General features: G+C 46.6%; 1 protein-coding gene across 3 annotated transcripts in view; it reads right to left on the reverse strand.

Annotated features, from left to right (window-relative positions):
- Nucleotides 1–14,405, reverse strand: part of MYO5B (myosin VB) — a 368,321-nt gene that overhangs the window by 150,916 nt on the left and 203,000 nt on the right. For all 3 annotated transcript variants that reach the window (XM_019013976.4, XM_055368552.2, XM_063699216.1), the window contains exons 7-9: nt 13,580–13,661; nt 7,874–7,981; nt 3,602–3,711 (exon numbers count right to left, since the gene is read on the reverse strand). In XM_019013976.4, coding sequence (XP_018869521.3) covers nt 3,602–3,711; nt 7,874–7,981; nt 13,580–13,661 — 300 coding nt within the window. The remainder of the gene's footprint in view (nt 1–3,601; nt 3,712–7,873; nt 7,982–13,579; nt 13,662–14,405) is intronic.

The following is a 14,405-nucleotide window of genomic DNA, read 5'->3' on the forward strand; positions in this document are numbered from 1 at the left end:
ATGTGGCAGAGTTAAGTGCCTGGGGACCGCTTGGCAGGCAACAAGTTCAGAGGTGACAAGCGTCCAATTTGTTCATCTGACCTATTTCCAAGAAATTCTTAATTGCTAGGCATGGCACTGCAGATGGATTCCCTGACATTTAAGTGGCCTGCCAGCAGCTACCATGACTGCCCAAGACATGCCCACGGGCACCCTCCCCTCCCTAAGGCCTCACGCTGTGAGTGCAGTGGAGAAAGCACAAGTTAGAGACTTGTCTGAGAAACCACCCTGGGGACCGGCTTTTAACCACCACAGTGGGGCGGGGCTTGATTTTCTCACCCTCTTCCGACTGTTGATTGAAGGTGCTGACTGAAACTGATTTAACATCGTACAATTACATTTAGGCAAAATTAAATGATGCTAAATCCATTAAAAATAGCCAATATAATAAGTAGCAGATCAGTTTTATGGGCCCATATTGCTAAATTCAAGAAACAAATTGAATGCTGTTGCATCTCCAAGGCAACCCTGGCAGTCATGGAGCACATTCTCATGCTTTAATTAAAAATAAAAACTACTGAGCAGAAGGCACACTGCGTATGGAAAGACAGCCTTTCCAATAGGAGGTCCATCCTATGTGCCCAAGGAATAAACCATAATCAGTGGGGCTCTCGGTAGCAACTATTAACGATGCATTTCTCAAGCACACATTCTGTGCCTGGCACTGTGAGGGCACCAATGGGGCTCACCAGGCAAGCAGAGGGCAGTCTCCTCCCCAAGGACTTGTAGTCCAGCCGAGGAAGCCAGGCTGGCAGGAGTGAAGGGGACTGAACACTGCCTGGGCCCTGTCCCACCTTTGCCATTGTCATTCTAACCTCAGAGAAAGAGGTTCCCCTCTCTGGGCCTTATTTTTTCCTCCCCTGTACAGCAAGAGGGATGCTCTTAAGGTCCACTCAGGCTATAACAAGGCTGATATTAGACAAAGACTCTCTCAACCACGAGCTCTGTGCTAAAACCTTTCCACACAGGGCTTTCTGGGATCTTCACTCCAGCCCTGAGGCAGGTGGTCATCCACACTTTACAGAAGAGGAAACAGAGAGGTTAGCACACTTGCCGTAAGTCACACATCCAGCAAGAAGAATCAGGATATGAACCTTGGCCATCTCGACTTAGAGTCCTTGCTGTCCACTAGCTCTCTGTACAGCTCTGATTGCAGAACAATGGAAGACCAGCCTAGACCACAAACCTGCACTCAAATGCCTTCTGGAACTTCCTGCCACCTAGCAGAGAAAGGGCTGCCACACCAGGTAGCATCCAAACCTCAACCTCTCAGGCCTCCTCCCTCCTGCCCCCTTTACCACCTGCATCCTCCATCCATGCCTCCCTAAGAGGCCCTGATGTTCCCACCCTCATACTATCTCCACACAAACACTCAGTGGGTACTAGAGGGAGAACAATGAGCCCAACAGATACAGTCCTAATAAACACTCACTTCCCTTCTCACCTGAATGTTCTCCGGAGGCTGGGTGTGGAGGGTCAACTATAAGATCAGAGACACTTCACTTACAGGCTCAAGCCTTAATTTTGCTGGTCTCGCCCCCCAATGCAGGTAGGTGCCCACGGACTCCCCAGCCCTGGTTCTCATGCTAACCACCAGCCTCACTAAGATCTCAGAATTGCCCATCCACTCTTACTCTCCTGTGTGCCACCCCTGAGGCCTGCAGAGCCTCAGTCATCCACCCATCTACTTCTTGGGTACCTGGTGAGTGCTGAGCACCACAATAGATGCTGGTGATAGACTAAAGAGCGAGAACTGACCCTACTCTTTCAGAGTTTGGAGTGTCACAAAGGAGAAAGGTAGGCAGCAAGTAATCCACACACACACACACACACACACACACACACACACACACACACACAATGCTCAGCCCCACAGAGGAGAGGTAAGAACCCATGAAAGAAAAAGTGACCTGTGAAGGGCCTGGGGAGGAGCAGGGTGTTGGGCGGGCTGGAGGTCCACAGACCACAGAGCACATCTGTCACCTTTCCTGCATCTTACCAGCCTCAGCCAGGCCTTGGTCACTGCAGGTGTTCCTCATCTCACCTGTCCCTGACACAGAGTACAGCTGCCCTAAGGAACCACAGGACACTGACTGAGCTGTATGCATGGGGAGGCACAGATGCTCTATGCCTTTCTCATCAGGGGAAAGACACTGGGACAATACATCACTGGCCCTGAAGACTCAGATTACGGGAAGGTTTGTCCTGCACTGGAGGTTCCTCCACCACCCCCTGGGCCACAGGTCCTCCTCTGAACATGACAGTCCTTCCCATGGAATCACTGCTGCCAACTCCACTGTACCATGCCCTCCTTCCCCCTAAGGTGAGCACCCACACAGGTATATAAGCAGTAGATGTCCAAAACAGCTCCAGGGCACCTAACACTACCAGCACCAACACCTCCTCCTTTTCCACTGGGCCCGACAGGGGAGCTTCGAGGCTCTCACGAGGCTGCAGAGTCCATGCCAGGGATGGCAGCAGGCCAGACAGGCCCAGGGGCCCTCTCAAACCCTAGATCATTCCCCACAGATTGTGTATCCATCCATGGATGATATACAATGAGCTCTACTGAATCCCAGCTACAGTTCAGGTCTTCCTCTCCCTGAAGACAGGGCCAGTTTGAACTTCTCATAACCCCCAACTCTAGACAAACAGAAGGAGGCTAATTTACGTCCACTCAATTGAATAAGCATCAGCTAGTGAGCAGCATGGACACGTGCCCTCAGGTAGTGTTGTCTTTTGTATTTTTCCAGTGTCTGGTTATTTAAATTCCAAGTCCCTGGAAGCAAGAATCATACTTTGTACCTCCCCAGAACCTGGCCATAAATGGGCATAAGAGGTATAGAATAAACAATTGCAGATTCACTTATCCAAGGTTAGAATACCAGCTTTAGCTTTTCCCAACACCATTAAATTCCAGAAGGCACAGCAATTGCTGTGGGTGCCACTTCCCTGGTGCTTACTCCATCACCCGTCCATCCACTTAGACGTTTATCTACCACATATCAGTACTACACTGGGCATCAGGAAAATAACCTTCATTATGAGCCTTCACGGAGCACTTGACAGCTTGCAGTACTTTCACATGTATGTCTCACTTAACAGCCTGCCTTGTGCTGTCAGAATCTTGGCAAGGGTTGCCACCTGTCTTGTCCACCCAATTAGACTATAAGCCCCTTTGAAGCATCACCAGGTACGGTGCCCTGTGCCCTTTCATCTCCTTGCAGTGGGGACCTCAGTCTGGCACTCAGAAAGTACTCAATTGATTGACAACAAGTAGAATTCTGTGTACTTCAGGGTACTTGGGAAATCAACCCAACAAAAAGAATTTATCAAATAGCCACTACATTCCCTGTCCTCAGCAACAGAAACTTGATGGCAGCTGATTTTTAAAGGGTTGGCTCTTTTAAAAAATTATCAGCAAGTGAACAGAAACCATTACTGTTAAGAATAAATAACTTATGAGTGTCCTCTAACTGGAAAGACACATTTCAGTCATATCAAGCTGTAAGAACAGGGTAAATTATGTACATTTTATCTCCGGTGTTGGTGTGCAACTTACTGATATACTACAGGAATCACCATCACGCTCAGCCTGAATCGCCACACTTCCAAGGTGCAAGATAGAAGCAATTATCTTAAAAATGCTCATCTGATGGGACTCTTTCACTCCTGGAAAAGAAAAATGAATGGATGACACTCAGTATCCATGGTCGGACGGAAAGGACATTTTACCCCTTTTAAGGACTTTTTTTTTTTAAAAATAAGGTTTGATTTTTCTTTCTGACCTGATGACTCCTAAAATGATCCAGGCTCCTCACCAAGTAATTACCACTCACAGTAACAGCTCAGAGGGCAAAGTGGCTCCTTGGACTAAAAAGAAAATATCTTCACTATGATCGTCCTGACCAAACCAGATGGGTCAAGCTGCCATTTTAACTTCTCAAAGAGCAAAGGAGAGGCAGCAATCCTGCAGGCTCATTTTGGGCTTCATTTCAACCAAACACTTTATGGATGTTTTTATGAGTTTAATAAGAATGGTCATGTATCTGCAATCATTTTTTCTCCAACATAATATCCTGTAAACATCTGTGACACACATCCCCAGTGCCAATGAGGGAAGAAAAGGAGAAACTTCTCTTGGGATTGCTGTTCTGGGGCTGGATGGCCAGCTGGCCCCTGGCCATCCCCAGATGGAGCAGCTGTTCGCCACACTATATGCACTGTCATAGGCAGGCACACTGACCCCAGAACCACTGCGGCAGCAATCACGTGTTGTCAGATTTGTTATTTACCTATACGAATCATCAAGGGCATGGATAATCTCTTAATTTGTATTTAGCTTGCAAGGCATTGGCATTTTTACAAAATGATTCAGACTCATTTTTAAAAGACTACAGAACAATAGAATGAATACCAGTGAACCTTCCACTTAGTTTAAGAAATACAGCTGCTCTCCCCATTCCTCCCAGCTGCAGTTATTTTTTAAGGCAATATTTTATTCAGGCTAAAAAACAGTCAGTAACACCTGTAAAAAATGGGAGGCACAGATGTGCCATGCTAGGATTAAAAAATTTCCCCAGATAATCTACAAAGTGGACAACCCAAGCAACATTAACTCTAGGCTTTTATGTTAGATGGCCACTACCATGTAAGCATCATAGATTTACTTTTTTGATTTTATTATGTAAAATTTCAAAGCATACAAAGTAAAGAATAACAAAGTAAATAATATAATGAATCCCTGTTCTTGCTTCATCATTAGATTCCCAGGGCCTTGAACACTGCCTGGAACATAGCAGGTGCTCAGAAACCTGAATGGTAGAATGACCGGATCGCTGGCTGCTACACAGGCTGCAAGTATTTGCAGCTATCAAAACATATGCATTATTTGAATACGTGGTATTAGCTTAAAAATCCCCCCCCACAAAACACCAAAGAATTTAAGCATCCATCTTGGTTCAGCATAACTGAATACACCTGGTGAAAGGAAGACAGGTTAAAGCCAGAGGCTGGTATTCAGGACAAGACAGGAAGCTAGGCACTTATGCACCCTTGTAGGAGGTAAAACACTGGGGTTTTTTGTCTGAGCTTAGAGTATCTTGCTCTTAAGTCAAGTCCCATTGAAAGTACTAGACAGGAGCTGGGTGCTGGTACCATCACGGTACAAGAGGGATATACTCCCTAGACAGTAGCTTTTCTACTTTGTTTATCTATTTTTTTGAGAGAGGGTCTTGCTCTGTTGCTCAGGCTGGAGTCCAGTGGCACAATCACTGCAGCCTCAAACTCCTGGGCTCAAGCAATCCTCCCACTTCAGCCTCTTGAGTAGCTGGGACAGGTGTGTGCCAACATGACCAGCTAATTTGTTTTATTTTTTGTAGAGACAGGGTCTCCCATGTTGCCCAGAACTCCTGGGTTCAAGCAATCCTCCTGCTTCAGCCTCCCAGGGTGCTGGGATTACAGGCATGAGCCACTGTACCTGGCCTACTTCGTTTACTCTTGAGAACCAATGCTCTGTCAATTTCCAAAGACCGAACTACCCTGTCATGGTAGGAATTTAAGTGGTAGACACAGAATGAATACTGAATCCTAACAATAGTTAGGATCCTCGCACTACATTGATGAGAACATCCTTTCCTGCTGTGGGATTCTTTGAATAAGTGGTACCTCACGCTATGGGAAGCAAAAAATCTAAAAACAAAAATCAATCAATCAAACCTAAGGAGTAAAACAGGGGTTGGCAAACTATGGCCCACAGCCTGTTTTCATAACTAAGTTCTATCGGAACACAGTCATGCCCACTCTCTTACGTTCTGTCTATTGCTACTTTCACAAAACAGCAGAGTTGAATGCTTTGCAACAAACTGTATGGCCCACAAAACTAAAAAATTTACTATTTTGTCCTTTAAGTTTGCTAACCCCTGCAATTAAAAAAGGGACATGTTTATTAAAGAATAGAGAAGAAAGTCTTATTACAATAATTAGTTTTACAAAAGCAATTTGCTTTGAGCATTAAAGTATCCAGTCTCCTTAGAGCCTTGGAGGGAGCAATCCTCTCCTTATATCAGTTTGTGCCCACTGCCCACATCAGCACTACAAGGGCAGCTGCCAGAGGTCTTCTCCTTTCTCTGATAAATTCAGAGAAGAATGTATCCTGCACACTGTCAAGTCTGCTCCAAACCTGCCCAACTCTGGAGACTAGGATAGGCATGTAGTGCTGAGGAAGTCAGGGATGCCAGTTATCAACTTATCTCTCAGCTTCAAAGCATCCCCTTTGCCCTACTTTATCAAACTGAAGCTGGGCCCTGTAAACATTTCTCCTTTGCCTACTGGTAGAACGTCAAGCTTGCTCAATAGAGGGTATTCCGGCGATTTGCAAGGCAACAGAACATGAAGACAATTCCCTTTCTGGTTCTGGTCCTCCATAGTTATCATGATTTATCAGGGAGCCCAGAAACCTCCAGATGAGCTCCAGCTCTGCCCTCAGACTTGTCTCCCCATCAGCAGTGGCTTCTGAGCAGTTCTGGCCCCCTACACCTTGGGGCACCTGCAGCCTGCTTGTACAAAACAGCTCTGGCCTGCATCCTCTGGGCAAGTTTCTTCATCACATCCTCTTAGAAGTGAACTAAAGCTCAGCTAGGATGGAGGCCTCTCTTACCTTTATTGGCTGTTCTTCCCTCACCACCCCATCCTGGCCCCTGCCAGGAATAGCAGCTGTTCTTTTGTACCTGCTACTTCTGGACCCTCTATAAAGTCCTCATTTATCCCTTTTGTAGTCAATCACCTGCTACTGCTGTAGTTAACAATTGTTTATATTAATTTTTCTATCTTGGAATAACCAGTGTGGTTTGTGTCTCCTGACTGATAGATAGGGTTTATCTTTTGTACCCATGAACTATGTACCAGTTTCCCAGAGAACTGACTGGCTCTGGGAGCGTGGCAAATAAGGGTCTGGTTGCCTCCCCATAGAGAGGTTAGGGTGTGTCCCGTTTGACCATGTTTTATTTGGACATTGGCTAGAACTTCCCTGACCTCCAAAGAACCTAACATGCTGCTCTGGGTTAGTCACATGGCTCAGAAGCCAAATGTTCTCTTTCAGAGAAGGGGCTGGGGAAGACACAAGCACCATCTTGCGCCACTTGGGGTTTCAGGCTGACTTCTCGAGCTTTCCTTTTTCTGGCTGCAGGTCCCAGGAATTTAACACTTCAATTTCCCAACTTAGAAAGGCTTACATTCTACTTTACCGCTTCTCCCCCAAAAGTGGCAGGGGAGCAGGGCAATTTCCTCCAGTCATACTGTCCCCTTATGCCCCTGAAGGACAGAGAACTTCTTGTTTGAAGGATTCCAATGCTAAAGCTCTATATGGAAACAGAGCTGACAGAATTAACGCTGTATGTGTGATGCAGCTGCCAGACCTGCTTCGAACTCTGATTTCATGCTGTGGTGCACAGGTGCAGTGGGTGTGCGCAACATCGTGTTCTTCCTGCTAGAGCACACTGAGCCCAGACCACAGCACGAGAAGACGTGGCTACACTTGCTTTGCCTACGTTGGTTCCAACAGCCTGCACTAGTAGAAAGGGTCACTGCACAGTGCCTGGGAGAGGGACTCTCATAACCTTATTTTTTAAAAGGCAATGAAGCTCCAAATTTTAAGTTCTAGAGCCTGAGGGTTGGGATGGGTAAGAGAGTAAGAGATAACATTCACCGGGGGCAAGAGGGCATCTCCCATTAGCTCCTGCAGGTTGCTGGCAAGCACAGTGGGACATCGTCTTGCATTCTGCCCTCCGTGCCATCAGCCCTCGGGGCCTGCTTCCCCAACTCAGAAGCTCCTTACCGAGGAGTGTGAAGGCTTGTCGAGTCTTCTCAAAGTCCTCAGCATCGTCCACACCCTCGATGGAAGTGTCTCCTCCCTGTGATGTATAGAAAAAGTCCTCCGCACTTGCTGTGGGAGGCGAGGAAATAAGGCATGAGGCACTGGAGGACACTTCATCCCACAGATCGTGACCCATGAAAATTCTACTCCGTTAGCATGCTATCCCAGACTAAATTTTAGGCCCAGCTGGATGTGAAACTCTTTAAAATAGTCTTTATCCACAATGGCAAATGGGAGAGAAAACTGAATAGTACAAGAAAATTATACGACACTGACAGAAATGTGCTGCTGTATTTATGTAAAATTGGCATGGGAAACATATGTTCACACAAAAGGCATATATGTCACAGACAGTTCAATTTAATAGGATTCATCACAGATTTGTTTTTGAAAAGATCTGATACAAGTAAAATGTATCCCCACCCTAGAACCAGATTTCTATGACTTACATAATCTCAGTCTGACAAGCTCATTCGACAAATGAGCAACAGTGATGTGCCCGAGGTGACAGAGTTTTTTTGTTCACTTGTTTTACAAAGTTGGGCACACCTGAACTCTCTGGGCACATGCACAAATGCAGGTTGATACCCTTACATGTTTGCTGTCAACCCCCAGCTTAATTCTTCTTCAGTCAGGCCTCTGGTAACAGCCTAGGGGACAGCTGGTAAGGAAGGGCCCAGGTGGTGTCTTAAAATTCAGAGCCAAGCTTAGAAGAGGACACAAATGCAACAAGCCCTGGGTAGTATCTGCCCTACAAAGAGGACGGCAGAATTAGTGCTTAGGAGGAAGCAGGGCTTAAAAGTGAGCATTTAAGGCAACAATTGCATGTAATCGAAGTTACCCTTAAAAACTGATTAAATCTTTCACAAAATATAGTATCTTGTATGATGATCCTGCCTGGTACTATTCTGCCTGGTACTTCATGCTCTAAGTGTATAACATTTGGTTTTGATAGAATGTCAAAAGGAGACACTGGGCAAGTTCCCTCTTCCCTGAAAACCCTAAATTCTTTTCCCTGGACCTGAGCATGCAGGGCTGAAACACATCAGCTAAAGGTGCTTAAATGCAGCTTCACTGCAACTCCCAATGCTCCTTCAACACCTGTCCTTGCAATTTGATCTCAAGAATTTCTGAAGTCTCTCTCCTTTCTCCATCCTGATTGCCATTGCCCTTCAGCTCCATTGTCAGAACTGTTGAAAAAGACACTATTCCAATCTCTCTGCTTCTGCACCTGTCCCTTCAAATCCACCTCCAAAATGCTAGTATGTCTGATCATACCACCCCCTCTGCTTAAAAAGCCCTTTGAGAGGTCCCACTGCTCACAAAGCCAAGGTCAATACCCTAGAACAGCCCCTGGCCCTTTTGTGAAGTGGCCACCACATACCCTCCAGACTCATGGCTTATTCCTTCCCCATCTCTATGTTCCAGATACACCAGTTGCCTTATTATCATTCATCAGCTCTTCCCTCTGTCCACGCCTTCAGTGGTCTCTGCCTACCTCTCCTTCCTCACCTCCCCCCATTTCCCACCTTGCATCCTATGCTCCAAGCCATACTGAGCTTTGCCCATTCCTCCAAGTCTATTATGCATACATGGACAGGCCTAGCCAAGGAGAGACAGAACTCAGCCCTAGACCCCAGTCTGACTACACGACCTGAACTATAACCACAAGGTGACCCTGCCCACAGGCACAAATAATGAGAACATCAGTTGTACTCTATGAGTGAAGGTTTCCTGGAGGAGTAACAAATTCTGAGGACCAGTGGCCAAGGCACTTGAACTGAGAGAGGAAGGACTCCAGCCCTGTGGTCACTCACAGCCTCGGCAGAAGCACATTTTAATGAGGAAAACCACATCAGATCTTTGTAGAAGATAGCATTTTAGCTCTTTCTTACCTAATCACTCAGCAAGCACCGGCACAGAGCAATACAACAGTTTCAAAGGCTTAATAAAAGTACCAATTTTTTTCCCTTTACACTCACCTTTCAAAGTATCTCATTTGATTATTTTTACAGTGTCCACCGAAGAACACTGTCTATATTATTTACTCCCATTTTTCAGAAAAGCAAACTGAGTAACATGGGGTTTAAGGGGTGCCCAGGGTCACCCAGGGTTTGGTCAGGCCTGGGATTCCATTACTTGATTACCCTATCGTAGAAAAACAACAATTTATCTATGGCATCTCATGATTTTGCCACAAACTAACTCATCATCAAGTGTCAGCCAAACACATCAGAAAGAGTCACCTGAGACTCCAAAGGAGGAGACTAGACTTTCATATTGGAGGGAAGGCATTTTCAGCATCTTTCGAAGACCTTTCATTGTCAATAGCCAAGGTCCTACTGCCTGATGTTGCTACGAATCAGATAGACACCCCGCCTTCCCAGATCCCAGTTCCCAAACTCAGGCCCAGTTCCCCAACTCAGGCCCAGCTGGGCAACTTCCTCAGACTGAGGCTTGTCACTGCAGGGGCCACCTGGGTCAGTTACAGCATTTTCTACTGAATGATCTGAAACCAATCAAAATGATCATCTTTCCATATGCGTTAAGGTCTGCCATCAACTCCATCACATCACTCTCTGGACCCTCTTAATAAGGTACATCCAAATAGGACTCAGTCTTCCCCGACCTGCTTGGCTTTCCTGGATCTCAGCCCTCCTTTCAGGCCCATAAAGCTGAACACTGACTATCCCATCCCAAAGCAACTTCTCTCATCCTCCAGTTTAGGTCTCTCTCTTTACCAAGAATTCCCAAGAAGAAATGTACCACAAACCTCCTATTAACTAGTTCAATAGGCAGAGATTGGATCAGGCAGTCAACAGAACACAGAGGAGAACGTGAACCCAGTGATTAGAGCACCGGACCACCAAGGCCATGGTCATGGGCTTGCACATCACCTGGGGAGGCTATGCTCTGACCTATGCAAGGCCAGAGAGGTTGTTTATAAAACTATCCATACAACTACGGAAATGAAAAAGAAGAAAAGGAATTTACTTCTTATCCCCTAAAGGCTGTATTTAAGGGAAAATGGGCCCATTACAACTGGATGTACCACCAGAAATTGGTGTATCTGGAAGGCAGAGATGGGGAGGAAATAAGCTGTGAGTGGAAGGTAGAGTGCAGCTACTTCACAAAAGGGCCAGGAGGTTATTCTAGGGTATTGACCTTGGTCTGTATGGTTTTTACCATCATTTATTCACACCTTAACAAATTATTCATTGGACTTTAAAAAAAAAATCTCCTCTTGAGGTCATTTTAAATGCAATGGCCCAACAATGGGGCAGAAGAAGAGTGTGGACAACTGGATGCAAATCTGCACCCTCCATTCTCAGACAAATTCACAAAACTTACGCCAAGTCAAGGGGTCTTGCAGAGACTTGTGTGCATTTGAATTGCATGTTTTGGGTGAAGAGGAGGAAGGAGGATATGAAGCAGGTCCAAATATTCACTTAGAGCCCTTGGCTAGTCCATGTATTTGCTGTTTTCAGCTACTCGACTAGGGTTATTAGTGGACCTAAATGCCAAACTTCAGGGCCCTCAGCCAATCCACCCATGAGGCCGAGGACAGCCTGACACCAGAGCACAAGCGCTCGTCAAAGGCTCTTGTTTCACTCCAAAATATTCTCAGAGGGCACATGAAGGTGAAAGAATGGGAAAAAAAATACTGATCAAATTGGGTAGTTTTCAAGTGCTGCAGCCTGGGGCCCATGCACCTTGCAGAGACAGGGAATAAGGGGAAATCATGTTTAACCTCAATATGACTCATGTAACTGAAAAATAAATTTAGGAGGATTTCTTCCCCATTACCTTAGAATTACAACTGGGACAAGTGATCCAAATCATCCAGATGGGTCTTGCCAATATTTGTTTATTTTCTATAAAACTGACCTGAGGGAAAAAAATTTCACCTCCTGCAAGTTGGCCCCGAAAAGCCCTGCTAGGCCTATGTTCTGCTCTGGGAAGGAAAGAGGAGGATGGCAGTGGCCCCTAATGTGGAGGCATACCTGGCTGCTTGAGACTGACAGGCACCCTCAGAGCCACAGGCTCCAGCTCAGAACAGTGTGCAAAGAGTGCTCAGCACCTGTTCTGCTTAGCAGGGAACACACACTCCTTGTCCTCAAGGATTTTATCATGTTCATCGTGTTCCTGGGAAAATCAGACTTGCAAGCACTGACCAGCTGGAGAACAGGACATAACTAACAATGGATGTCAGCCAGAGTTTTCTCCCTGGGGTCCCAATTTAAATATTACTTCCTGGGGGGAGCCTCGCAGCCCTCCTCAGCTCTGCTTCCTTCAGCACAGCCCTTAGCATAATTGACAAGCTAAGCAGGGTAGGACCCACAACTATTTTGCTCAATGCAGGATCCCTGGGGCCTAACATGGCCTGAATAGAGTTTGATGAACAAACACAAGAATTATTGCTAAGTTGCATGGTACAAGCATTGAAGATACAGGGATTCATAAGCAAGTGTTATGAGGGCAGACTTGCGCTGAAACCACTTGATGGATTTCAGCTACTGGGAGCACAGATGGGTCTGGTGCTGGACTCTTAGGATGGCCAGGATTTGGATCAGGGACAGCCAAGCCTCAGATGTCTGTTTCTTGCACAGCTGCACAAAGACCAACTACTCTGTTTAGACACCCAGATCTTCATACCATCTGCTAGTATTGGACCTCCCCACATGCCCCCAAAACACAGACAGCAGGACAGGGACAGGAAGCATGGCAGGAAGTGTGGCAGACACCAAGACGCTGCTGGGCTCAAGGCTTGCCCTCTTTACACATATGTGCCTGAAGACTCAGCAGCAAAAATCAGTCATTACCCCATAAGGACCCACACAGAGAAGGGCCAAAGCCTCCAGACCCAAGGAGAGCTGCTCTGTGGTATGGAGTCAAGAACTAAAGCCTGCTCACTACTCCACTGGCTCCACATCAATAGCCTCAAAGCAAATGAAACTTGCTAACACCCCTCAGGAAGCAGCAGGAGTGGAAACAAAGGGTGGTGCTCATCTGATGGGGATGATGACAAGGTGCCTTATCCCCCAGCTTTTGTGGAGAGGCAGTTTGGGTTGCTCCATCTCTCTCCCTCCAGTGAGGATGTGCTAGAAGCTTCCATGCCAGTCCAGGAGAGATCAGATGGCCTGGCAGTCCAGAGTCTCACATGCCAGAGCCCCCTCTTATCCTCTGTGGCCATGCCATACTGCATCCATATGGCTCTAGAGCCACCCCTGCTTTATTCTCTGCTTTATCCTCACCCCTTTCTCTTTGCCTCAATCCTAAACTATGAGTTAAAACATGCTGGTTATGATTATATGATGTATATTACTTTTATCTCTAGATTCTTAGGTTTGGGACACATTTCCTATGATGCTTAAAGTGCAAACATATCTTTCAGAATAATAAAGCATGAAAAGACTTCCATGCCATGCAAAACACTTTTCCACCCCTGCCTCTTATCCTCTCATACACTTCCTGTGCCAGGTGGACTGCGTACAATTAATCCTCTTTTACTAATTGAGCAGTGAAATTCAGAGAGGCCTAGGGGTTATGGCCACATAAGAGGCAGAGCCGAGACAAGAACCCATGATGGAGGGCTTTGAGCAGAGCCCCCCGCTGTGCACCCGCTGGAGCAGTAGCCCACCCCAGAGGATAGGCATGTTGACTTACTTAGTGCAAGCTCTTTAAATTCTGGAAGACGGGAAGCAGCACAGAGCTGGTAAAAGATGTGGTAATTCCTCTCATCATCTGCCTGGAGGAGGAAGAAGTGAAGCAGTTTTAGGGCAGTGACCTCTAAGATCGTTCCCTCTGCCACTGTAATCCCAGGGTGCTCCAGGTGGTGGAGGCTGAGCCCCCCACTCTTCCCAGTGTTTTCCTCCACACCTCTGCCACCTTCAATTCCCACTTTCCGACTTTCTATTCACTCTTATGGGGACTTCTTCCAACCTGAGGATTTATATGTCTTGACTTATGCAAAAGCATGTATGTATTTTCTTTTTTCCTTCTATATAGGACATCATTGCTCTTCACAAATGGTGAGTCAGTCAATCAACAAATACTTATTCAGTCTTCTGTGCTGCTTGGCTGACGTCCCATGGATTGTCAGTTCCCTTCTGTGAGCTCCCGTTCTCCTCTGGGAGGCTCAGAGATAAGTGGAAGCTGTGCTTGCCCATCAGGTCAGGCTGGGCAGACAGGAAAGGCCCGCAAGTGAGGCAGGATGTCTGGGGAACACCTGCAGCTGGACTGGCCTTACACGGGTGGGGTGGGTGTGGGGGTGGGGACTCAGGAGGCCTGAGCGAAGAGAGCTAAGGAAGAGGGAAGCTCCAGGGGTGTCCAGGAAAGAGCCATGAGCAAGACATCAGACCCACACCCAACCCAGCAAGCTGCTTCCTTGGCTGTGGTGTAAAGCAGGATGGGGGGATTATCAAGCCAACCTGTGAGGTGCATATAAAACGCAGGCAAAAGCATGGGGAGCTGGTTAAAAAATTCATTAGAT

The sequence above is a fragment of the Gorilla gorilla genome, chromosome 17 (assembly GCF_029281585.2).
Source record: "Gorilla gorilla gorilla isolate KB3781 chromosome 17, NHGRI_mGorGor1-v2.1_pri, whole genome shotgun sequence".
In the NCBI taxonomy this organism is placed as follows: Eukaryota; Metazoa; Chordata; class Mammalia; order Primates; family Hominidae; genus Gorilla; species Gorilla gorilla.